Source organism: Balaenoptera musculus, chromosome 4 (genome assembly GCF_009873245.2).
Source record: "Balaenoptera musculus isolate JJ_BM4_2016_0621 chromosome 4, mBalMus1.pri.v3, whole genome shotgun sequence".
In the NCBI taxonomy this organism is placed as follows: Eukaryota; Metazoa; Chordata; class Mammalia; order Artiodactyla; family Balaenopteridae; genus Balaenoptera; species Balaenoptera musculus.
In genome coordinates, this window is record NC_045788.1 from 71,349,121 (window position 1) to 71,373,328 (window position 24,208).

General features: G+C 51.3%; 1 protein-coding gene across 1 annotated transcript in view; it reads right to left on the minus strand.

Moving 5' to 3' along the window:
- Positions 1 to 248: 248 nt before the first annotated feature.
- XXYLT1 (xyloside xylosyltransferase 1) overlaps positions 249 to 24,208 on the minus strand; it is a 186,468-nt gene continuing 162,508 nt past the window's right edge. Inside the window, exon 4 of the mRNA XM_036851527.1 lies at positions 249 to 1,826. Coding sequence (XP_036707422.1) covers positions 1,430 to 1,826 — 397 coding nt within the window. The 3' untranslated portion in view covers positions 249 to 1,429. The remainder of the gene's footprint in view (positions 1,827 to 24,208) is intronic.

A 24,208-nucleotide genomic window follows, 5' to 3' on the forward strand; every position in this document is an offset into this window, starting at 1 on the left:
GGGTGGTAGGTTTTGCTCCCAGAATTAGACCGGCTTGTCAATACCTGAAATGAAATGATTCTCCATTTTGAGCCAAATATAACCTTCTCAGACGTAGTCCCCCTTAGGCCCCAGAGACCCACTGTGAGCACACTTATTAGCTTAATCACGTGGGAAGGGAGACTCTGAATGACATCGATCACACTCTTGATTCAGATCCTTCAGATAGCAGGAAACTGTGATCAGAGAGCAAACAGCATAAATCATTGTGTTCTCAAAGATTATTTATTAGCTATTCTCACTCATGGTGGAAAAAAATAAAATAAATGAAATTGAAATAAAATAAGATGAAAATGCAACAACACTTCTTCCCCAAGGACCTCAGGTGGATTATACAAAATGGACCAATAGAGGCTTCGTGTTTGTAGCTCACTTACAGGAGAACTCATTAAAGCAGAAATCAAGTAATGACAGCCTAATTTCTTGTAAGGTATAGGGTCTGACCTGGTGCAATAAAGTCACAAGGATGAGTCTTCCAAAGAAAGAGACTAGAATGCTTGTAAGTCTAAGAGCAACAGCCCTTCCAAGCTACACGGTTACACTCGGGCACTGCTGGGCTCCTCTTTGGAATGAGTCTTCCCAATCCAGACAATTCCATCACCTGTCCTTGCGGGTGGCCAATCTCTTCTTTGATGGCAGATTTGATTTCAGAGCAGAGTCTGGTCACCTGGAGCTGGATCAGATGAATAAAGGGATAATGAGGTTCTGTGATGCAGTTGGGAGGTAAATGCTGTGAAGGTTAAAATAATGAGACCAGTTTTCTTATGTGGGCCACAGGTGCTGCTGAAGGCCCTCCCCAAAGAGATGGGATCTTTACATCTCCACCAGGCACCACGAGCATCGTGAGACTAACCACACAGCCTCCTAGGACGCGCGTGTGGAAGGCTAGCATTCCTTTGGATGCTTAAACTCTGGGCTGGTTGTTAAAACCCTGGCTCACGCATTTAGAGCTCACTGGGAGCTACAGCAGTACTGTTTGTTCTGTCTCGCCTATCGATTTAAAATAAGTTTATATTTGGTCTAAGAAAGCCCAGTTCTTAAAAGGATTTCCATTCTTTGGGGGCTGAAGGCAAGGGGCACCGTTTTGTTTTTCTTCCTTCTTTTCAAATGCTCGCTTCCTAGCCCACCGGAAGAGGTCTATGTGTTTGTCCTTCATGACGCCTGGCCCCTGGAGGCAAAGGGTCCAGAGCACCAGTGGGGGCAAAGGGTCCAGTCATCATTGGAATGGCTTCAGGACAGCGACCCGTGCTGGGAGAGCTGCAGCACCTGATCACAAGGACGTCCCTGCAGTGTCTCTCTAGGAGTTCAGACACTGCCCCGGGCCTGTCCGAGAGGCGCCCCTCTCCTTCCCCAGATCCCGAGCCCGAGGGCATGGCGGGCAAGGAGGCGCCTAGGCCTCTGGGATAGGGGTGTTGCAGTTCCCGTGGTAGATCTTGACGTGGCCCTCACACCGGAAGTAGGCATCGAAGACGTCGCTGTAGCCGTGGTCCCTCCACCAGGTGCAAAGCTGCCGGTTCCAGGTACAGTCCAGCACGTGGAAGAGCTCAGGGTGCTCCATGCCGATCATGGTGAAGAAGTCCTGGTCCCCGAGGTGACCCCGGAAGTGGTACTTGTCGGCCAGCTGCTGCACCTGTGCCGGCTCCAGCAGGCGGCCGTACAGTGGGGACTGGCGCATGGCCTCCAGGTTGAGCAGCACCACCCCGCTGTTGAAGCCGGGGAGCCCCTCAGGGGGAGGGCCCCCGACCCGGGTCTTGGGGTTCTCATGACGGAACTGCCAGAATGTGTGCCTGGGAAGGGGAAAGAGAACAGATTTAGCCTGATGTGTGTGTGTGTGTGGGGGGGGAACAGTCTGCCAGTCCTGTTCCCCCAGGTCCTCACAACCACCCAGGAGGGAGGTTCCATTTTCACTCGTTTTACAGCTACGAGAACTGAGACATTCTGAGGTTCCGAATCTGTGTCACACCGCCAGCAAGAGGCAGAGCCAGTCTGAGTCTCCCAAGTCCAAGCCTCACGTTCTTCCCACCACCCTCAGGATGACATCATCATCTCCATCAATCACATCTGTACAGACTTCGTGAGCACCAGGCAATGCATCCTACGAGACGGGTGTTCTCAGAGGCAACACGTCACCTCACGCCTGAGGACACTGCACAGAGAGGTTCAGAGACTTCCCCAAAGTCACACAATCAGCAAAGAGCACAAGCGGGGACTCAACCCAGGCATCCGGCTCCAGCGTCCGTTTCTGAGGTTAGTAACAATCTAGGTGGAACTTTCCACCCCCTTGTCTTTGTCTGTGATCTTGAAAAGGAGAGGAGAGAGAAAAGTTGGGAAACAATTCTGAATGGTGATCAGGTAAAGACATAGGGAGCTAAACACAGGCTGAATCAAAATCATTTTTTGCTTCAGAACAAGTCTCATTCATTAAAACCCCATGCCTAGCATTTCTGAAACAGCTCAGGTCTACCCATGGGTCAAGTGAAAGTGGCTATGGGACAGCCAAGTAGAATTATAGCAATTTTAGAGAGCAGGTCCGCTCAATTTCAATTTCTCTCTCTCTAGGCAGATTTAGAAATCTGCTCTAAGTCCACTGGATGTTAGAGCCAAGGGCCCCCTCCTAGGTCCTTTATCCACATGTTTCCATCTGGAGACAGGAAGTCAGATCCAGAAACCTCCCCGTGGGTGACAAGGTTAGAGCATGAGCCACTCTGTTCTGTAGCCTCTTTAACAGCAAGTTCCTGCACAGAATGGGCACAGGAAGGGGCAGAGAGAGGCCCAGGCTCCACACCTGCAGAGATGCCGTCACAGCAGAGGGGCCTGCGACTTGGAGGAAGGAGGAAAGACGGAGGGCCCTTTGTCGTGGGCAAGGGCAGGAGTGGGCTGGGGCGTGTCCTGCATCAGGCTCCATCCCACCTGTTATACCAGCTTCGCCTCTTCCCTAGAGTCTATAGGATGGGGGATGCAGCATAGCAAAACCAGCTCTGCCCCCGGCCTGGAAATGCCACCCTCTGGCCTCCCACAGAGCAGCTTCCCGACCAACGACAGGGAGGAGCTGTGCAGTGGACGGCGCACGGGAAAGAAAACCAGAGGCCTGACCTGGGGTGGGCCACCCTGATGCATTTTCCAGTTCAACACATTTCTCCGGGTCTGGGAAGAGAGAAAGCTTCCTTGAGGTCTCGCATATCACAAGGGGGCCGAGAGTTTGCTCCTGGCCAGGGTAAAGCATTCCATTTGGACATTCTTACAAGTGGAATACACAGGTTCATTGTCTGAATTTCACCATAATTGGACTGTGAGTGGAACAGAGCTCTGGTGCCTACTTGGTGATAACAACCTTGGCAAAAATAAGCTTCCAAAGCAAACAGAGATGCTAGATCTTTCTAGCCACTAAAGCCTGCAGTGATGGGATCATAGCGGGGTTAGAATGCAGTTTGACAACTGTTAGTTCATTTTACCATATTTCTTCCAAATGGTTAATTTCAGGAACAGGTTGCAAACCAGCTAAAATTCTACCAAATAGACCCTGGGCTACCACGGCATGGTAGAGGAGGGACCCTCAGACCAGGCAAGGTTTTTTTTTTTTTTTCTTTTTTTTTTAAACTATTCTAGTTGGAAATTTTATTACCCCGCTCTCAGTAACTGATAGAGCAACTAGACAAAGGATGTGGAAGATCTGAACAAAGCTATCAACCAACTTGACCTAGTCAACATCTGTGGAACTCTCTACTCAACAACAGCAGAACACACATTCTTTTCTCCTGCAGATGGAACATTCACCAAGATAGACCATATGCTGGATGACAAAACAAGTCTCAATACATTGAAAAAAGTTAAAAATCATATAAAGAATGCTCCCTAACCAAAATGGAATTGCACTTGACATAAACTAGATAGATAGAGAAAATTTCTAAATATTTGGAAATTAAGCAACACACCTTTAAAACAATCCACTGGCCAAAGAAGAAATCATAAGGAAAATCAAAGTATTGCAAATTGAATGAATAGTCATGTACCCTTTCATTCTCAAAAGCAGGTGACCAGCTGTCCCATGTCCTGAGAAACTGTCCTAGTCTCAGGCAAACCAGGACGGTTGGTCATCCATTGAAATGTTTGGGTTCAGACTACAAGTTATGTGTCACCTTAGGTACAGGGCTTTTCTCTCCCACTATCTTTTTTAAGGGGAGGGTTGTGCTATTGCCAAGGCACTGGATTCATTCTCCAGAGAGGAGAGACCCGGGGGAAAGGAGAAGATGGCAGCGGAGAGGCAGAGCCGGTGCTCATGGAGCCCCTGGACACCTCATGCTCCATCAAGCCCACCGGTCCTTCTGTACTTCCCCCACGGTTCTGTCCTCCCCTCCCAGAGGACGGGCGGGGGAACGTGGCACGGGCTGGTGGTGTGGGTGTAGCGGTCACGTCTGTGAGGTCTCCCAGCACCGCCATCGCCTCTGCCTCCTCAGCACCTGGCACAGCAGTGCCTCAGGAACCATGAAGCGACGATAAGGACTGAGGAAAAGGTCAGTGCAGCTCAGGTTATGTGGCCTTCGATGTCATCTGGCACCAGGGGCAGGAAGAGGTCAGGACAGTTGCTGCTGCCGAGAAAAAACCTGCTGCTTCTCTGAGCCCTGGATCCACCGCTGCCCTGCTGCCAGGTCTATTGTTGGGGAGAGTGAGGAGCAGGGACCCACGAGAGGGTGCTCAGATGTTTGAGAAAGGTTCAGAAGGGTTTCGACTCTTGAGCAAGCTGGGGAGCAGAGGGCCATTGGCAGCCCCGGGACGCCCTTACCAACCTCAGCAGGGAAGCTCCCCCAAACCTTCTTGTCTACACAAGAGTGACCTGGCACTGAACTTGCTGGGCTCCGGAGGGCAGGGCCAGAGGCAGAGAGGTAGATGGAACATCCTTCCAGGCAGAGACCATAACCTAGGTGGCTCTTTGGGAACATGCTGCCTAGGACCACTGCTTAATCAAGACATAAGAGGCATTTGATAACAAACAGCCAGAAAGAACCAGGTCTGGGACATCAGCACATTATGATTTGTGAGGAGAAGCAAGGGAGGGAAAGGAAATTGGAAATGCAAGCTGCCTGGGGTGTCTGAAGCAGAAACACAGCCTGAAAATGAACCAATGATTCTCTAAGTACAAAATTACTGCTGTTATTTAAAGTGTTCCTACTACCCCAAGATGCACCCAGAAAAACAGAACGGCCGCTTAGGGGAATGGTGGGTTTCTCTGGCTTCCACGGCAGCTGGTTCTTGTGGAGGAACAGTGCTAGCCTTGGGGTAGAGAATGATAGAGGGACGTGGAAGGGATGAGAACTCATGTAAGGGGCTCTGATCCCACGTGGAGCAGCCTAACGGGGTGGGGTCCCCAATTCCACACCCGCGGCAGCACGTGCGGGCTGCAAAGCCCTCTTACAATTCTCTACCTCACTCCTCTCCCAGCAGTGCAGGGACATTGTTGCCTGCATTTTAACAGAGAGAACAGAGGCCCTCAGTTGTCAGGGGCAGGGCCCCCACTCGGATCCAGGGCCTCTGATCTCCAAGGTCCCTTTAATCTTTGACTACTTCAGATTCCACCACAGGCTAACGTTCCAAGGAGCAGCACTTGGATTTCAATATTATTTCTGACTTTGGTTGGCAGACCCCAAGGCCACGGGTGCTGGGGACCAGGCCATTAGGTGATGCAGCCACTGCTGGCTTGGAGGGTGGTGGTCATGGAGCACCCCAGACCCTTGCCTTCCTCACGGGGCCTGGGCTGACCATGTATATTCACAGGGCACTGCCAGTAGCACATGCTGAGGCTGCAGGAAACCTCTGTATGAATGAAGGAATCCGGTTCTGAGAGCTTCCAGAAGTTTCTCAGATTAACCTCCATGGCTACAGCCCAGCCATGTGGTGCTGCCTAATTGTTTCATTTGGGCCTGTGTGGAGTCTTGTTCCCACCCCCATGGTCACCTGGAGACCCACACTAGAGGGGATAAGGTTTCTTCCCCCTTAGAAATAAACTTAACTGTAAAACAAGGCCTCGTGCAGATGGTCCATTGTAAATACCGAGTCCTTCCAGAAGTCGACGAGGCTTGCTGGGAAAGCACAAGCGAGGAGCCTTCAAGCACATTCTTCTAGTTATGGGTGATGCATTTTCTAAATTTTTTATATCGAATACATCCTAATTAATAATCATAAAAAGGACTATTAAAAGCTAGTGGACTAGTTCTAGTGAGGAAAACCCATCCTTACAGGAAGGGGTGTTTGAAGTATTATAGTTTTGAAAAAGCAGAGCCATCTCCTCCCTCAGGTCTTTCCTCTGATGACCATTGCTAAGGTCACTCCAACTAGTCTCTCAACCAGAGGCCCTGGCTGAGAACCTAAAGCTCACGTCCTCCAGAAAAGAAGGACCCACGTTGCCGTGAATCGTCCCTTCCTCCTCCCCACACACCACCCCAAATCACAGACTCTTTTGCCTCCCTGTTTCTTCATGATTTTTTTCTCCTGGGTTGGCCTTTCTCAGCTCCTAAGGCTCAGTTTTCTACTTTCACTTCCAAGCAGGGAGAAGCAAAGATGGGAACACACACTGGGCCCGGGCAGTCTGCACAACACCCCTCAGGAAGGTTCTGGGAGCCTGTGCCGACTCAGGCTGAGTTCAAGCCGTAGGTTCTCAGGCTGAGAAGGCCCTGTTGTAGGTCTGGGATTCACAAGGACGGCCTCACACGCGGCACATCTCACCGTGGCTCACCCCTCGAGTGCGCCTCAGAGTCGAGGGCAAAGTCTCTAAGGAGCAAGGGAGGCCGGCCTCCACCCGGGGAAAGCTCGCCGTCTAATCAGCAAAGACTGGAATCAGGAAACACTACTTCCCTCATGCCCGTGCTTGTGTACCAGGCCCAATCAGCTCTTGTTTGACTTGGAAGGGACCCTGTTTTCCAGTCGTCCGAGAGGAAAGGCCAGGAGTGAAGAGCCATGCTCAGAGGCGGCCCAGCGTTCCACCCAGCCCCGGTCCTGCGAGGTGACAGGGGACAGTTCTAGGGGATGCGGGGATGATTTCACAGCAGTGGCACTGTCTCTCCACCCTGCCTCGGGCTGAGGCAGAGGTTCTGCGGGACGGGCACTGACCTTTCATTCTCTAGGGGAACCACTGTCTTGTGGTATCAAACTGGAGAGGGCGTGGACCTCATGGAGCTGTGGGCCCTGCGAAGCTTTAAACTGCCTGTTTCCCTAGGGCATTTCTTACCACCGAGAGTCACAGCTGACCCTTGTTAGGATCTCCTGCTGGCAAGGCCTGAAGCAGGGAGGTCTCTGACTGCTGGTCAGAGAGGGTAAGAAATGTTCCCAAAGTCACACAGGTTATCAGTGGTAGGACTGACAGGGGCCGCTCATTGGCACTGGTCAGTCAGCAGAGAGGTGCCCGAAAGTCCACCCTGCCGTGTCTCCTAGTTCTTCATGAGATGAACAGGAACACCAGAGAGCACACTGAACTGAGAAGATCAATCGCTGATCACTCAGATACTTAACAGACCCAACCCATGCGGAGGTGAGTGGGACATCCCTGCCCTCAGGAAACAGGCAGTGCAGCAAGGAGCTGAGGAGACACGGGTGTGAACACACCAGCGGTGGCGGTCCTGGGGTGGGGCTGGGGGTCTGCGCCTGGACCCTGGATGCCTGGGCTAGGGACCAGTGGGGTGAGCCCCTGGGCCTCTCAGGGCCTTGGTTTGCTCAGCGATCACGTAGGGATGGGGATGAGACACCCCTTAGGGCCGTCCTGGACTCCAGGAGCAAACACATGCCAGACCCTGCCCAGCGCCAGGCCCCTAGGAGTGGTCCTGGCTGTCACCATGGGTGCTCAGCCACCGAAGGCAGACGCCCTCCCTGCCAGGCTCTTCTCAGGGTGTGGTGGTATCTCAGGGACCAGCCCTCGTCCACCAGCCAGGCGTCTGCAGGTTTTCGTTTCGACACGGCTTCCTGCTCCAGGGAGTCTGGAATGACTGTCTGTCTCGTTACCAAAGCAGCACCGGCTATGATCCGTCCACCTCTGTGGGACTCTAAAACCCGGCAGAACATTGGAATCATGGAGCGTGAACACCCTTGCCGGCAAGGCTCTGACCTGCTGCAGGACAGCCCTCCGAACGCCCCCAGTCCTCCTTTGCTCTGGAGCCCTATGGGCGGCTTCAGTGGGCCTGAGGCCTCCCCTGGCACAGCACCACCAGGGCGCCAGCCGCTCCCCCGTGCCCTCAGGAGGGGTGGGATTCCCCTCCCTAAAGCATCTGTCCCTTACCCTGGCCCTCCCGCCATTCCCCGGCCCACCGGACGTCTCGGCTGTCCTCCCACACCTGCTGTCCTAGAGCTGTGAACAGGTGGGTGGGGCTGGGGAACCCATCACCACTCAATCTGACAAATGGCTGTAGAGCACTGAGGTGCCAGCACTGGGCTGGGCCCTGGAGGGCTGCATGGCGAGGAACTGGGGGAGGCACAGGAGACAGAGATGATGGGGGAAGAGGCACTGCAGGGTTCAGCCAGGCAGACGGAGCTCGGAGGGGCTTCAGGCCTAGGCTACTACAGGGGTGGTGGAGCCGCCAACAGCACGGCGGGGCTGGGAGGATGCAGAGGGGAGTGACCCCGTTCAGTCTTGAACAGATGCCCAGCAGGGAGCTGGACACAGGTGTGTCACAAGCACAGTGCAAAGCAGGCAGGACAGAATTCTGGAGAGTGCTGACATTTAGCAAATGGAGGACGAGGAGCGAGGACACAGGTAGGACCTTTGAGTAGCCGAGCCGCCCGTCCCCCACAGTGACGTGGGCCCTGGGGCCCTCTATCTGCTGTGGGACCCCCTGAGGAGCCGCACCGACCTCCAGCTGGACCTGCAGGCCCAATGTGTGCACTTTAACCCTGCATCCCCCAGCCCTGTGTCCCAGGTGCCCAAAGTGCCCCCAGCCTTCCTCCTTCACCCCTTCATCCCCATCCAATCCAGTGGGCCTCCAGGCCTTCCCTCCCCAGGTGCTGCCCTCCAAACCCTCTTACTGACACCGACTGCCCATTCTCTGCCTCCCATTTGAACAAACACTGATCAGGACAGAATGACACCCCAGACAGCACTAAGTATCTCCAGCCCTCCCTCCCCAAGTAGAAACCAATCCTGCTGCCACTCCCCCAGACTGCAGGGATGCACCCTGCCTCCCCCGACACACCCTTCCAGAGCTGTCCCCCCACCATGCACTGCAGCCACACCATCAGTCTAGCTGCCTCCTCACCTCCTGCTCGTCACCTCTGCCCACCATCCATACCCTCTTCTTCTCTGCTCCATCCCTAGGGCACCCTCAATAATTTCAACAGCCGTGATGAGAGTGTCACCTTGGCCTCAGGGTTCTTCAAGTCCCACTGGAGCTAGCCACTTGGCTCCCCCTTCTGTGCACCTTGCCACCAGAAGGCACTCTGCTCCAGATTTAATGTGATTCTTATCAAATTACCCATGACTTTTTTTTCACAGAACTAGAACAAGCAATCCTAAAATTTATATGAAACCATAAAAGACCCAGAATTGCCAAAGCAATCCTGAGGAAAAAGAACAAAGCAGGAGGCATAAGACTCCCAGACTTCAGACAATACTACAAAGCTACAGTAATCAAAACAGCATGGTACTGGCACAAAAACAGACATATGGATCAATGGAACAGAATAGAGAGCCCAGAAATAAACCCACATGCCTATGGTCAATTAATCTTCGACAAGGGTGGCAAGAATATACAATGGAAAAAAAACCAGTCTCTTTAACAAGTAGTATTGGGATAGTTGGACAGCCGCATGTAAATCAATCATCAATGAAGTTAGTTAGAACACACCCTCACACCATACACAAAAATAAATTCAAAATGGCTTAAAGAATTATAAGACATGACACCATAAAACTCCTGGAAGAGAACACAGGCAAAACATTCTCTGACTTAATCATACCAATGTTTTCTTAGGTCAGTCTCCCAAGGCAATAGAAATAAAAGCAAAAACAAACAAATGGGACCTAATCAAACTTACAAGCTTTTGTACAGCAAAGGAAACCATAAACAAAATGAAAAGTGAACCTATGGACTGGGAGAAAATATTTGCAAGCGATGCAACCAACAAGGGCTTAATTTCCAAAATACACAAACAGCTCATACAACTCAATAACAGAAAAACAAATAACCCAATCAAAAAATGGGCAAAAGACCTAGACAGACATTTCTCCAAAGAAGACATACAGATGGCCAACAGGCACATGAAAAGATGCTCAACGTAGCTAATTATTAGATAAATGCAAATAAAAATAACAATGAGGTATCACCTCACACCAATCAGAATGGCCATCATTAAAAAATCTACAAATAACCAATGCTAGAGAGGGTATGGAGAAAAGGGAACCCTCCTACACTGCTGGTGGGAATGTAAGTAGGTGCAGCCACTATGGCAAACAGTACGGAGGTTCCTCAAAAAACTAAAAATAGAGTTGCCATATGATCCAGCAATTCCACTCCTGGGTATACATCCAGACAAAACTATAATTCAAAAAGATACATGCACCTCTATGTTCACAGCAGCACTATTCACAACAGCCAAGACATGGAAACAACCTAAATGTCCATCAACAGATGAATGGATAAAGATGTGGTACATATATACAATGGAATACTACTTAGCCATAAAAAAGAATGAACTAATGCCATTTACAGAAACATGGGTGGACCTAGAGATTATCATACTAAGTGAAGTCAGAAAGAGACAAATACCATATGATATCACTTACGTGTGGAATCTAAAATATGACACAAATGAATTTATCTATGAAACAGACTCACAGACATAGAGAACAGACTTATTGTTGCCAAGGGGGAGGAGGAGATGGGGAGAGATGTATTGGGAGTTTGGGATTAGCAAACGCAAACTATTATACATAGGATGGATAAAACAACAAGGTCCTACTGTATAGCACAGGGAACTATTCAATACCCTGTGATAGACCATAATGGAAAAGAATATGAAAGAGAATGTATATATATATATGTATAACTGAATCATTTTTGCTGTGCAGCAGAAATTAACACAGCATTGTATATCAACTATACTTAATAAAATTAAAAAAAAAAAAAAAAGAAGGCACTCTCCTCCAGGGACAGGGAGCTGAGACAGATCCCCTCTGACCACATCCCTATGGAAGCTGCCAGTCGGCCCCTTGGGAGTCTCTGGGGCCCACCTCTCCTTATTTTCTAGATTGTCAGTCTTTCCTGGCTCCCCTGGTTCCCCCCCGCCCCAAGTCTAAACTGCCCCCCAGCACCTCACCACATGCCTGGAACGTGACAGTGTTGAAAGCCGCAGAGAATGAAGACCCAGAAATGCTGCAGGAGGTGCCCGAGACCTTTGAGAGGTGAGCGATGGAGCCTAAGAGGCCGGACACTTGGCCCTGGGGACACAAGAGCAGGGGGAGCAGAGGCAGGGCAGGCAGATACCCCGGCAGCAAAGAGAGGGCACAGGGAAGCATATTTACAGAGAGGGAAGCGAAGCCACAAGCCAAGGGAAAGGGATGCGTGTGCCAGACTGAAGAGAAAGGAAACAGGATGAATGGCAGGGTGGCACTTTGAGGAACGATAATCATGATAATGGCTAATATTTAGTGAATATTATGTGCCAGGCCGTTTTAAGTTCTCATTTAACGTTCGTAACAAACCCATGAGGTAAGAACTATTATCTCCATTTTATAGATAAGTGTGATAGGAAGATATAAAACATTTGCCCAAGGTCAGAGGAGCCAGGCAGAAGAGTCTGCCAAGAAGAGGGAAATCCTGGGACGCACCTGAGCCTGAAGGAGGGAAAGAAGTAAGAAGGTGCAGTGGCTCTGAGGTGGGAGCAGGGGATATTTTAAAAGCTCATTTTTGGTCAACTCTAAATCTTGGGAAGGTAAGAGGTGAAGTCATCTCTGGAGATAGAGGAGCTGGGGTGCAAGAAGGGCCTGAGAAAGAGAAATCGTCTATGAGGGCCCCTCGGAAATGCAATAAGGAATCAATAAAAGATGAATGAAAGAATTTTCTGGAGTAGCGAGGGCGTGAGGAAGCTCTGGATTGATAACCAGGATGTGCCTTATTCACCTTTATGTCTTGAGGAGAGCCTAGCATGGGCATTTGATTCCCAGCACACCCGTGAGAACTACTAAGTTTCAAATGAATGGATGGATAAATGGATTAAAGAATGAATGAACAAAAGAATAAGAGACTGTAAGATCAGATAGCAGAAATTTAAAAGAGGGGAATGTTGATGAAGGTAGGGGAACAACAGTTCAGAAAGGCAGTTGGGAGACAGTGCGCCCCGGACCCTGTGAGCTGGGGCCATGCAGGTCTTCACTGGGGGGAGCCAGGTCTCCTGCAGGGTGAGGATAGAGAACGCAAGGGAGAAACGTTGGTCCCATGAGCTCTAGAATCCACACCTGTGATGAGATGCGGGTGTGACAAAGGTGAGCCATGAACAGCCGCAGATGGTAACCTGACCCAGTGGTGCCCACAGCCCTGTGGACAATGCCCTTCCCAGCGCTGGCTCTGGAAGAGCCCCTAGCTTCCAAGTAGCGGGGCTTGTACATCACTGCTAGGGAGCAGCTCAAATCTGGTGTGAGCCCTGGGACCAACCAGGAGACTGCAGGGCCTGCAGCCAGCAGGCTGGGCTGGTCCCAACCCACGTGCAGGGGGCCCCAGCTCAGCTCCACAATCCTGCCCTTTCCCAGAAGTCGGGCTGAGGGAGGGACTTTCATCAGGGTGAAGACAAAGCCAGAGAGAGTCACCTTCAGAATTGGCTCACTGCTCCCAACAGCCCCGTGGCACTAGGGGACACGGGAGACAAGTGCCCAGGACACATGCCGGGTGTTTTCCGGGTCAGTGAGCAGAACGTAGGCGTGTGCAGTGAGGGTGATGGGGAGGAGCACGGGTGGAATTTAACCTTGTGTCCGCACTAAGCTCAACACCCATCCAGCCCAGTGTCCTTCACCCTGGTGTGGCTGACCCGGGCACAGAGGCAACCGAGCTCCAGGAAAATGTGTTACTTCCCAAGCCCAGAAGCAGTCTGTGAGCTGTCCCACTTCATCTCAGCTGACCTGTGCCTTTGCCTGCCCCTGCTCACTGTCCCACACACTGTGGCACGGGTCTTGGTCAAGGGTAAAACAAGTCATCGGCATGTTGACACAAACACTGGGGCTCTCCTCTCACCTGTCAGGCACACGGCAAGGCACCGTGGGGGGACAGCGACAGGCCAGACACAGGCCCTGCCCCACGGGAGCCTGTCACGGGCAACAGCACTTCTCAGATGTCACCATGCCAGGGACTCACCTGGGATCTTGTGAAAATGCAGATTCTCATTCAGATGCTGCATTTCGGACAAGCTCCCAGGTAATGCTGATGCTGCTGGCCCGACGATCATACTCAGAGGGAAAAAAAAGGTATTTTTAATAATTTTATAAAGAAATGAAAACCACATGAGTAGCAGTGATATTTTATCATGAAAATGGCCATGAAATAGGTGGCACGGCCGCTTGCAAATTTTTATGCTAATATTTGCTGAGCCTTCTCACGTTGCACAGTCCTGGGGGCCTGCTGGGGAGAGGCTTCCTGGAAGCAGGGCGCTTATGGTGCCAGGAGGGAGGGCCCAGGTCTGCCGCCTTCCATCCCCAGGGATTAGCGGTCAGTCTGGGGTGGAGGGGGAGGCAGGTATGCATTAGCTGTCCACTGACTTGAAAAAAAGTGCCGGTGCATGACGGGGTTAAGAGGTTCTGAGGCAGACAGTCCACGTTCAAATCCTGGTGCTCTACCTACTACCCTGCACAAGGTGCTAAAGTGCTTTGTGCTTCAGTCTCCCCATATGGAAACAGGGTTGTTGTGAGGATTTTATGAGATAACGCAGGTAAAACAATCCCATCAGACGAGATGATGGAAGCCAAGGACACACGTCACCTTCAGTGAGAAGCAGTGTGGGTTCTCTGTGGCTCAGTTCCCACCCCTACCCCATTGAGATGACCCCTGGGGTCTCTCCTTCAGTTTCCCCAGCACCAGACACCTCTGTCCTCATCAACTCCTTCTCACCCATATCCCTAAGTCTTCAGTAAATATCTGTTCAAAGCCTGGTACAGACCAAGCGCCGCACCTGAAATAATGAGGAGGAAGAGGAGCTGCCGTCACTCATGCAGCCCTTACTCAGCTTTACATACATTCTCTCAATCCCTCACGACATCTATGGTCAGTACAGATGAGGAAGGGAAGGCTCAGAGAGGTTAAGCAACGTGCTTGTGGTCACACAGCCCTCCTGTGAGGCTAAGCCCAGAGGTGAGGCTGCGGGGGCAGGAGGAAGTGCCCTCCCTGCTTAGTGTTGCGCTCCCAGAGGGGCCCATGAATGTGTGGAGCCTACAGGGTGGGCTCTCAATCTCCTGTGCTCTCACCAAGTTCAGAGCTGGAGTGAGAAAGAACTCAGAGAATGGATTCTCAGAGGAGGTCTGGTTGGTGGAGCAGAAGACAGGATAGGGGATTCCACACACCAAGACTGGGGATGGGGTCTGAATTTCGTCAGGCCAGTTCCAACCATGGAGCAGGCTATGTAAGGGTAGACGGATAGCAGGAGTGAGCCAGCGTGCTCCCTGCCCCAGGTGCACTTAGAGGCAGGAAGCCTGGTTCCAGTCGTGGCTCTGGCCCTGGAACCAAAATCCCGTAGCTGAAAAAACCTATAGAGATCACTCAGGAACACAGAGAGTGGAAGCAACTTGCACAAGATCACCCAGCTGAGACATAACAGCTCACATGCCCGGGCACCACAAAGCTGCCTGAGGGCCCTCCCACGCCAGCAAGATGGCAGCCTCAGCTTTTGTCTCATGCTTTCCAGATTCTGACCAAGGAAAAACACACTCTTTTTTAGGGTCATAGTACATCAGTTCTTTCCCTAAAATACTTTGGTCAGCCCTTGCTGCCCGTTCTTCACTTGCCGTCATCTAGTAAGTTTAACCACCCAAGGATGCTCTCTGCAAACCCCCCACCCCTGCACACAATCCCAGGACCCCATCAGCCTTTGGAACCCAACCGCAGGGACTCATCCCAGGGGCCTAGATTGTGCAGGGCACTGAGGACACAAAGGTGAATCACACAGAGACCTCTGTCCCGCAGGAACCATTTAGGATGGGACAAGTGGTCACCACACTGGGGAAGGCTCACCTTGGCTCTTGGCAGGGAAGTCTCTCTGGCGATGCCTGCGACGGGCATCCTGCCAGCCAAAGGAGCTCGGCGTAAGAAAGGGAGGCCACAGAGGCAGCCACTCCCAAATTCTCTCAAAACACTGAAACCCTCCAGAGTCCATGCTTCATCCGTGTGGCCGCAATGTCTTCATGTGGACAAAGGGCCATCCCCATGAGACTTAAATTATTCAAGCATTCTAAATCCTCCTGCATGAGGTCAAGCAGGCAAAGAAACTATTGTCATTTGGAAGTTCAGGTTGAGGACAAAAGGAGGGCTCAGTGGGGTCCCTGAAAGATGGTTCAGAGAAGGGGTGTGTGCTCTGGAGAGAGAATATCTAGGTTTGCCCCCAAGGCTCCACCCCTTTCCAGCCTCTCTGCAAGGGACACTGACTTGGGACCAGTGTCAGAGAGTCCCATCCCCAACCCCGGCCCTGCAGTGAAGTCAGAGAGAAAGGGAGCAGGCGTTCGCCTCCCTGTGCCCCTCACACCCCAAGAGCCCTGCCCTGCCTGTGGGCTGTGGTGGGCGTTTATGAGCCGCCATCTGTGTATGGTGACAAGCTGACAGAGTCCAGGACGGATGAAGGGAGACCATCCTGGGCTCACTCTGACCATTCCCCCAGCGGCTGGCCCGGTTTAGTTCATGCTCTTGGGCCCCTCAGAGCCTCGCCCTTTGGGGGTGGTGATGGCACAGCCCATGTGCTTAGGACAGGAAAGAGGCCCTGGATGGCGGGCTGGGCCAGCCTCCTCCTTCACCCCGGGGCTGGCCCGGAGGCAGCTATGCCTTCTGTGCTGTGTGGGCCTCCTGCAACTCCGTGGTGGCCCAGATGCAGAAGAACTCGGGCTCTTTAAGCCTCTCCTCACGCAAGGGCTGCAGGGGGGCCGTGTGCGGGGCGGGGCGGCAGCATTAGAGGTCGTCTGTGAAGAGCACACTTGAGCCACACAGGCCTGGCCTCCAGCCCACCCGAACACCCAGCTTGTTCCCGGCCTGCCGGCGTGCCCTCACAGCTGGCTGCCCTCTGTGCCCCGAAGCCCCGCGGCTTGGCACTCCACTGCGCTGTCTTCGCTGTTTTCTTTCTTTTAAAGAAGGGAAGAAGAAGGAATTCCACAAAGCAAGCTGTCCTCCTGACAGGCCAGCTCAGAGCGCAGCTGAGCTAGGCTGAATCAAAGAGCAACATTACCAGGGGGTTATCTGAATTGTCTGGCTCAGAAAATACACAACTCCTCAAAGACGGCCTGGGATCCCGGCAGCTCCTCGTGCACGGGTCGCTGGGACTGACGCCCCTCCCAGTCTCTAAACATGCCAGGGGGTCCAGCAGAGACTGCAGACCTGCAGTTCCATTCAACAAGCACAGGGATTCAGAGCAGGGGCTGTGGAGTCAGGCCTGGGCTGCAGTCTCAGGGCTGCCCCTTCCCAGAGGTAGGGCCTCCAGCCAGTTACTAAACTCTGAGTGTGGTCATCTGTAAACCTGAGAGAATGAGATCTCTTTGAGGCTTAAGTTGAAGTGCCAGGGGAGAGCCTGGCACATTTATTAATTGAAGAAATACTTACTGAAAACCCACTATGTGTTAGACACCATTCTAGGCCCTGGGATACAACAATAAACAGGAAAGACAACTATGATTCCTACCCTCGTGGAGCTTAGTGTCTGGGGAGGATGCAGACCAGCCAGCAGGCAATCACAGTTCTGGGTGATAAGAGACAGGATGGCATAGCAATGGGGAGCTTTAAGACCCCAAAAGAGAGGCTCCTCACCCAGTCTTGAGGGGTTCAAGGAAGCCTTCCCGGAGAAACTGGTATGTGAGCCCCGATGTGAAGACTCAGGCAGGTGAAAAGCAGAGGTGGGCCACAGCGCACCTGGCCTGGGGAACTGAGTGCAGTCCAGCCCGGCTGGAGATGAGACGGGCGGCGGGCAGGAGCCAGACTAGGAAGGGTCCTGTGAGGAAGGTCAGGGAGGCTGACCTTGATGCCGAGGATAACAAAGGGTTAAAGCGAGGCAGCCTGCGTATGAGGAAGGTCACCGGCTGGGCGAGGGATGGCCTGGAGAAGGCAGGGCTGGAAGCAACCAGATAGCTGGGGGCTGCCGCAGTGACCCAGGGGAGCATGGCGGTGGTGTCGGGGCAGGAGGGAAGCGGAGGATTCAGGAGGTGGTCAGCAGGCGCGGGACAGGACCTGAGGACTGACGGGTGGATAGAGGGACTGAAGGACGGTAGGAGCTCCGTGCCCGTGTTTCTGTCCTGAGCACTCTGGGCGTGGCGTAAATGGCAACAGCTATGTAACCATGATCACCGACTCGCGCAGGGACACGGGCCAGGTCGTTGCCCTGTCCGGGCCTCGCTCTCCCACCTGTACAACAAGGAGACGCTCCCAGCTCAGACCTGTGTGTCTCTGTGCCACCCCCTACCACCGCCTCAGTGCCGGCACATGCTCACTCCTCCCGCTTTTGTGCATTTCTCCAAACACAGGACCAGGCCGGGAGGACGCGGACAGGGACAGCTGTGAGACGCTGGCCGGTGTGGCCCATTTAATGCCGACGTCTTTGCAGACGACGTAGAGCAAACCTGCCTTTCCCCTGCTCCTTCCGGACCACAGTCACCCTCACCTCATCCAGGGCTGGTGAGCGTCCCCTGCTTCCCTGCCACATGGGGCCAATTTCCTAGGGAGATGTTCTCCCCTCCAATCTGGAAGCGTGCCCCTTAGCTGCCTCCTTGGATCTGATCTGCTCAAGTCTCTTCTCCATGCCTTCTAGATGGATCACCAGAATCTCTGCCGAGCCTGGGGGGCTCCCTCTAAAGGCAGAGAAGGATGGGAACTACCCTGGCCCTCTGTCCCCACCCAGCTCTCTACTCAGGTGCCCACAGGCACGCCTGGGGCTGCTGGAGCTGGAAGAGCACTGTGGAGAGGAACTCCAGCCCCACAGTACCCAGGGCCTGTGACCTCTCAGCTCTCTCTGGGGTGGAGGGCCGGGGCCTAGCCTGAACCAGAACCGCCAACTGGGATTTGAGTGCACATGAAGAGGGGAATTAAAAGAAGACAGATCAAAATTGGCCTTAAAATTAGACGCTAGTCCAAGCCACTACCTGCGGAGAGTGACTAGAATCCTCTGCAACGACAGCGGGCTGCCGGACACCACTCCTGGAGCCGTTCTTCTGGAATTCTCTGGCTGTTCAGGGGGCAGCTCTTCCTCCTCCAGGGCTCCTGACCGCCCTCTCCCTGCCTTTCTCCCCATGGCCGTTCAGGCTGCCCAGTTGCTGACTGAGGAAGAAGCGTCCTGACTAGAACCACAGCCAAAAGAATCAGGTGCTTATTTTCACCCCTGCGCCCCAGGGGGCCCTCATCCTGAAAACTCTGGCACCGCCAAGAGTCGGGGGTGGGCTGCAGAGCTGCTCTGCTCTCCGCCCTGTGTGGAACCTGCAGGGCCGTCTTGCTGGGGAGGCCCCAGGTTCCCAACTGGTTCCCAGCCTGAGAAAAAGCAAGAAGAAACCTGGGCTGCGGACACACCTTGGGAAGGAGGCAAAGAAGACAAGGAATGAACCCACGCAGCAGAGCCGGGCCAGGCGCCACGGAGCCCAGCACCAGCACCTTGCCCACACCTGCACCATACCACGGGTGGGCCTGCGTCTTCAACACTCCCCTTCCCTGCCGGACCTCCTCCTTCCCCTCCCCAGAGCCACCTGGCTCCTCGCCCAAGACCTAGACACCTGCCCACACGCACGGAGCCCACAGGGGCCCGACCAGGCCTCCTGCCATTCATTCCGCCCAGACACACGTGCGCAGGGCTGCTCACACAGGATGCTCCTCCTCCGCGCTCACAGCCGGACTCCTCGCGGGATCTCAGGGAACTTTTACCAAACGAAGCCCTTCTAGCCTCTGCCCTCCTCCTCAGAGGCCGTCCAGGTGCAGATGTCTCACGTAGCCGGCTCCGAGCTGCCCGCCTCTCCCAGCAGCCCCAGTCTCCTGATGCAGATGCATGGGACCACGAGGCCTGTGAAGGTGCTGATTCTTCCCTCTTCACGCCGTCTGCTCGTCCACACGGGCAGGAACCGCGAGGCTGCACGGTCAGGGGCCCCTCTTGCGTGGGCTGGGCAGGTATTCGCTGATGCCATTCTGAGCAGACAGTGCTGCCTCTCCTCCGTGGCACTCCCGTGTGACTCGGCTCAAGTCTGCCCCTGGGAAGGTTTTCTCAGCTAAGTCCGCTCTTCCTCTTCCCAGCTCAGGCTTCTCTTCCCTGAGAGCTGTGTGGTGAATGGCAGGGCTGTGCAAACCTTACTGTGCACACAGAATGTCTGTCTGGAGATCCAGTTAAATGTAGCTGGGGTTCAGCAGGTGAGAGGGGTGGGATCCTGCATTTCTGACAAGCTCCCAGGTGATGCTGCCGTGGTCCACAGGCAACACTTTGGGGAGTGAGAAAGCAGAGGAAAGAGACTTGGGATGCATGCGATGTTCCTGCATTACATGAGGTAATGCAGAGCAGAGAGCCCCTGAAGCCGCGGGTGCCCACAAATGCAAGTTCTTTTCCTTTTGCTTCAGTTTTCTCCCTGTAATAGTAGGAACGAGAGACCTCGCGAGAGGTATTGCCAGAGAATTAAATGAAATAACATCTGAAGACCGTGGTGCACAGCAGGTGACAGATGATGAGAGTTCTCCCTCCTTTCCTTCTGCTGTTAGTCCTGTGTCTGGCACATAACCTGTGTCCCATATGATCAGGGAGGGGGCTGGGAGGGCCCGAAGGCCTGTCTCTTAGACTAAGGGTCTCCACATCCAGCTCTGAGTGCCTGTGCGTGTGGTACTGGAGAAGTGGGTTGTTCAGGTCATGCTGAAGGCTGATTCCTCAAGTGATTTTGTTACTTGGATACATGTGCATGAGCACGGACGCCTGCTAACACATGGGAGGGGCCATACAGAGCAAGGACCTACAGATGGCAGCCAGCCTGGAGAGCCCTGGGTAAGGCCCCAAGCCCTGCTGCCTCTTGGTCGGGGCAGCAACCACTGGAGAGGACCGTGCATCCCCACTTAGTCTGATCCTCACTGTAAGTCAGCAGCTCAATAGAACAAAGGTAGGTGCTTTTAGAATCTGCATTAACCAGTCTGGCTGGGGAAAGGACCATTCATCAGAACCCCTCCTTTTTCCTGGCCTATAGGTACTCAAGCTGCTTCAGAGATCTTGCTTGTTTCCAGGGAAAGGCTAGGGGCTCAGGGAACCAAGCTCAGTATGTGATATACAGCAGTGTTGCTTCTAAGGTTTAAGGCAAAGGCAAGAGGAGAAATCAGACTGATGGCCAATTCATCTTCAGTAAGCATTTATTGACAACCAGTCTGCATCCTAGCCTCCCCTGCCCCCCACACATATACTTAATCTTTTCTGATTAAGATCAAAAGCAAACCCCTTTGATCTTAATCAGAAAATTATGCTGTTTCAGCTCATACAACTCAATATCAAAAGAACAAACAACCCAATCGAAAATGGGCAGAAGACCTAAATAGACATTTCTCCAAAGAAGACATGCAAATAGCCAACAGGCACTTGAAAAGATACTCAACATTGCTAATTATTAGAGAAATGCAAATCAAAACCACAATGAAGCATCACCTCACACTGGTCAGAATGCCTATCATCAAAAAGTCTACAAATAATAAATGCTGGAGAGGATGTGGAGAAAAGGGAATCCTCCTACACTGTTGGTGGGAATGTAATTTCGTACAACCACTATGGAGAATAGTATGGAGGTTCCTTAAAAAACTAAAAATAAAGCTACCATATAATCCTGCAATCCCACTCCTGGGCATATACGTGGAAAAGATGAAAAGTCTAACTTAAAAAGATATATGCACCCCAATGTTCATAACAGCATTATTTACAATAGCCAAGACATGGAAACAACCCAAATGCCCATCAACAGATGATTCGCTTAAGAAGATGTGGTACATATGCACAATGGAATACCACTCAGCCATAAAAAGAATGAAATACTGCCATTTGCAGCAACATGGATGGACCTAGATAATATCATATTAAGTGAAGTCAGTCACACAGAAAAAGACAAATATCGTATGATATCACGTATATGTGGAATCTAAAAAATAATACCAATGAATCTATATACAAAACAGAAAGAGACTCACAGACATAGAAAACAAACTTATGTTTACCAAAAGGGAAAGGGCAGGGAACAGGGATAAATTAGGAATATGGGATTAACAGATACAAACTACTATGCATAAAACGGATAGGCAACAGGGATTTACTGTATAGCACAGGGAGCTATATTCAATATCCTGTAATAACCTATAATGGAAAATAACCTGAAAAAATACATATATATAAATGAATCACTTTGCTGTATACCTGAAACTAACATGATATTATAAATCAACTATACTTTAATTAAAAAAAAATAATGCTGTTTCATCATACTTGTAGAGGGTACCTGCTGAGACTGGGGGATCCCTCTGGCATGGTACCGGCCCACATCCAGTGCAGAGGGACACATGTGGCCAGAGAGGGAGCATTGAAAGTGATGGTGGTGCAAACACAGAGGTCAAGGGCTCTGAGTAGGAGAGATGACATGTGAGCCCCAGAAACCATGCTCTGTTCCCAGAGTGCATCCCTAATATACATACACACACGTGCACATGCACACACATACACACATGTATTTCCTCTGCCTTCGGGAAGCTGAGGTTCAACTTCCCAGCTAGTTCTGAGTTCTGCTTTTTTCAGAAAGAGGTACAAATTTGCCAGGAGGCCATTCCTTCTCCAGCCCCAGCCCTTCTCCATGCCCTGATAACATTTCACACAGCTATTTAACAAGCAAGGTTAAGGTTTCTTTTAACTGGCTATTAAAATCAGAGCACAGAGACAAGTTTTGTAAAGCTTGGTTTCCATAGAGGATAACTTTTCTTCTGTGGGTTTAAAAAAATGAGAATCTTGATTGAAACTGCAGGCAGCCACATAAACAGTAAAGCCCACTCAGTCTTCCAAATGCAAACAGAATGTGAGGATCTTTTCCCTGAGGTTAAAAGGAATGCAAATTCATATGATTTGTTTCCAAATTTTTTAAAAAGGTGAAAATGCTAGTAAGACCGCTGTGAACTCAGATGACACTTCCAAGTGCAGGCTGTACTGATTTTTACCTCGCCACACTCCTAAGAAGACCTTCCCTTGGCATCCAGCTTCTGAGGCTTCCTCTTTCTCTGTTCTTGTCTTCAAAAGAACAGGAAATGCCAGCAGGTTTGTTTTTCTCTGCCCCCGGGGTGCTCCCGTCCCTTTTATCAGAACAGTGGCAACTTCAAGTTAGAGGCAGCCCCTGGGACTAGTTTCAGAGCTGAGCTGGTTTTGATGTAAAAATACATACACACATATGCTCACATGCACGCGCGAGCACACACACACACGCACACGCATATATACTGGTAGCTGACATTTACTAAATGCTTATTACATGCCAGCCACTTTAAAAACAACTTATGTGAATTATTTCATCCTCACAACTTTGTGACGTAGGTTACAACAATGGCAATGATAATGGCAAACACAAAGCAGCACGTGTCAGCACATGTAAGCATGTTCTAAGTGCTTCACACACTTGAAGCATTCATTTACTCTTCACAACCTTGTAAGGCAGGCGCTATTATTATCCTCACTTTATAGGTGAGGAACCTGAGGCTTACAGAGGTTGAGAAATTTAGCCGAAGCCACTCACCTAATAAGTGGTGAAGCCTGGGTTCAAACACAGGCAGCGGGGCCCCAGCGCCCCTCTAACGATTCCATCCTCACCGCCCCTCAGTGGACAGGAGCGCCTTGGGATCATTCCACCTAGAGAGGCACAGCCCCGAGCATCTACTCTGTGCAGTCCTGCTGCTTCCTCCGGGGGTGCCTTGTTCAGCAAGGGAGTGTGGGTGCATTAAAGACCCTTACACATAGAGCCTCACACAGAGCAGTCAGCTGGGCTGAAAGACCTCTTCAAACCAAATGTTCCAGATAGAGAAAGATCAGACTAGTGGAGGGGAATCAAGAAAGTCCCATGGAAAAAGAGATAAGCAACAAGGATATACTGTATATCCTTGTTTTTGTTTTTTTTTTAATTCATATATATATTTTAAAATCAAACACAATTAAATAGAATATGGTTTAAGTACATGAATACTTCGCTTTAGAAGAATAACAGAGGTGGTACATGGTACCAAAAACTCACACACAGCCTTTCCACTTCTTCTGTTGATGAAACAGTGTGCGTCTATACAATCAAATATTTCAGTGGAATAAATTCTCTATTCATTCAAGACTTTCTCAAGGACAGAGGTGATTAATAATTATATATTCATATGTACATATATATACAGAGAATTATAGCCACTATCTTCTAATAACCTATAATGGAGTATAATCAGAAAAAATACTAAATCACTATGCTGTACACCTGAAACTAAATAATATAATCTTGTAAATCAGCTATAATTAATTTAAAAAAAAAGAAAGAAAGGCCCATGGAGAGCACAGCCTCAGCAGTGAATGAGGAGGAAGGACTGACAGAGGCCCGGTGTTGGGGGTGGAGGAGTGAGTGCTCCAGGGGCCTGGAGGTGACAGAGTGGCGGAGGAGACAAATATTGTGAGTGCACGCGTACGAACCACTAGAACAGGTAAATTCACAGGCACAGAAAGGAGACTAGAGGGTACTAGAGGCGGAGGGTGGGGGGATGCGGAGCTATTGCTTAACAGGTACAGAGCTTCTGTTTGCGGGTTATGAAAATATTTCTGAAATAGTGGTGATGGTTGCACCACACTGTGAATGGAATTAATGCCAATGATGGAATGCTTAAAAACAGTTAAAATGGCAAATTTTATGTTATATATATTTTAAAACACACACACACACACACACACACACACACACACACACACACACACACACACAGAAGCTGAGGAGAAGCAGCCAGTGGGCCCAGACTGTCAAGGTCCCGGGAAG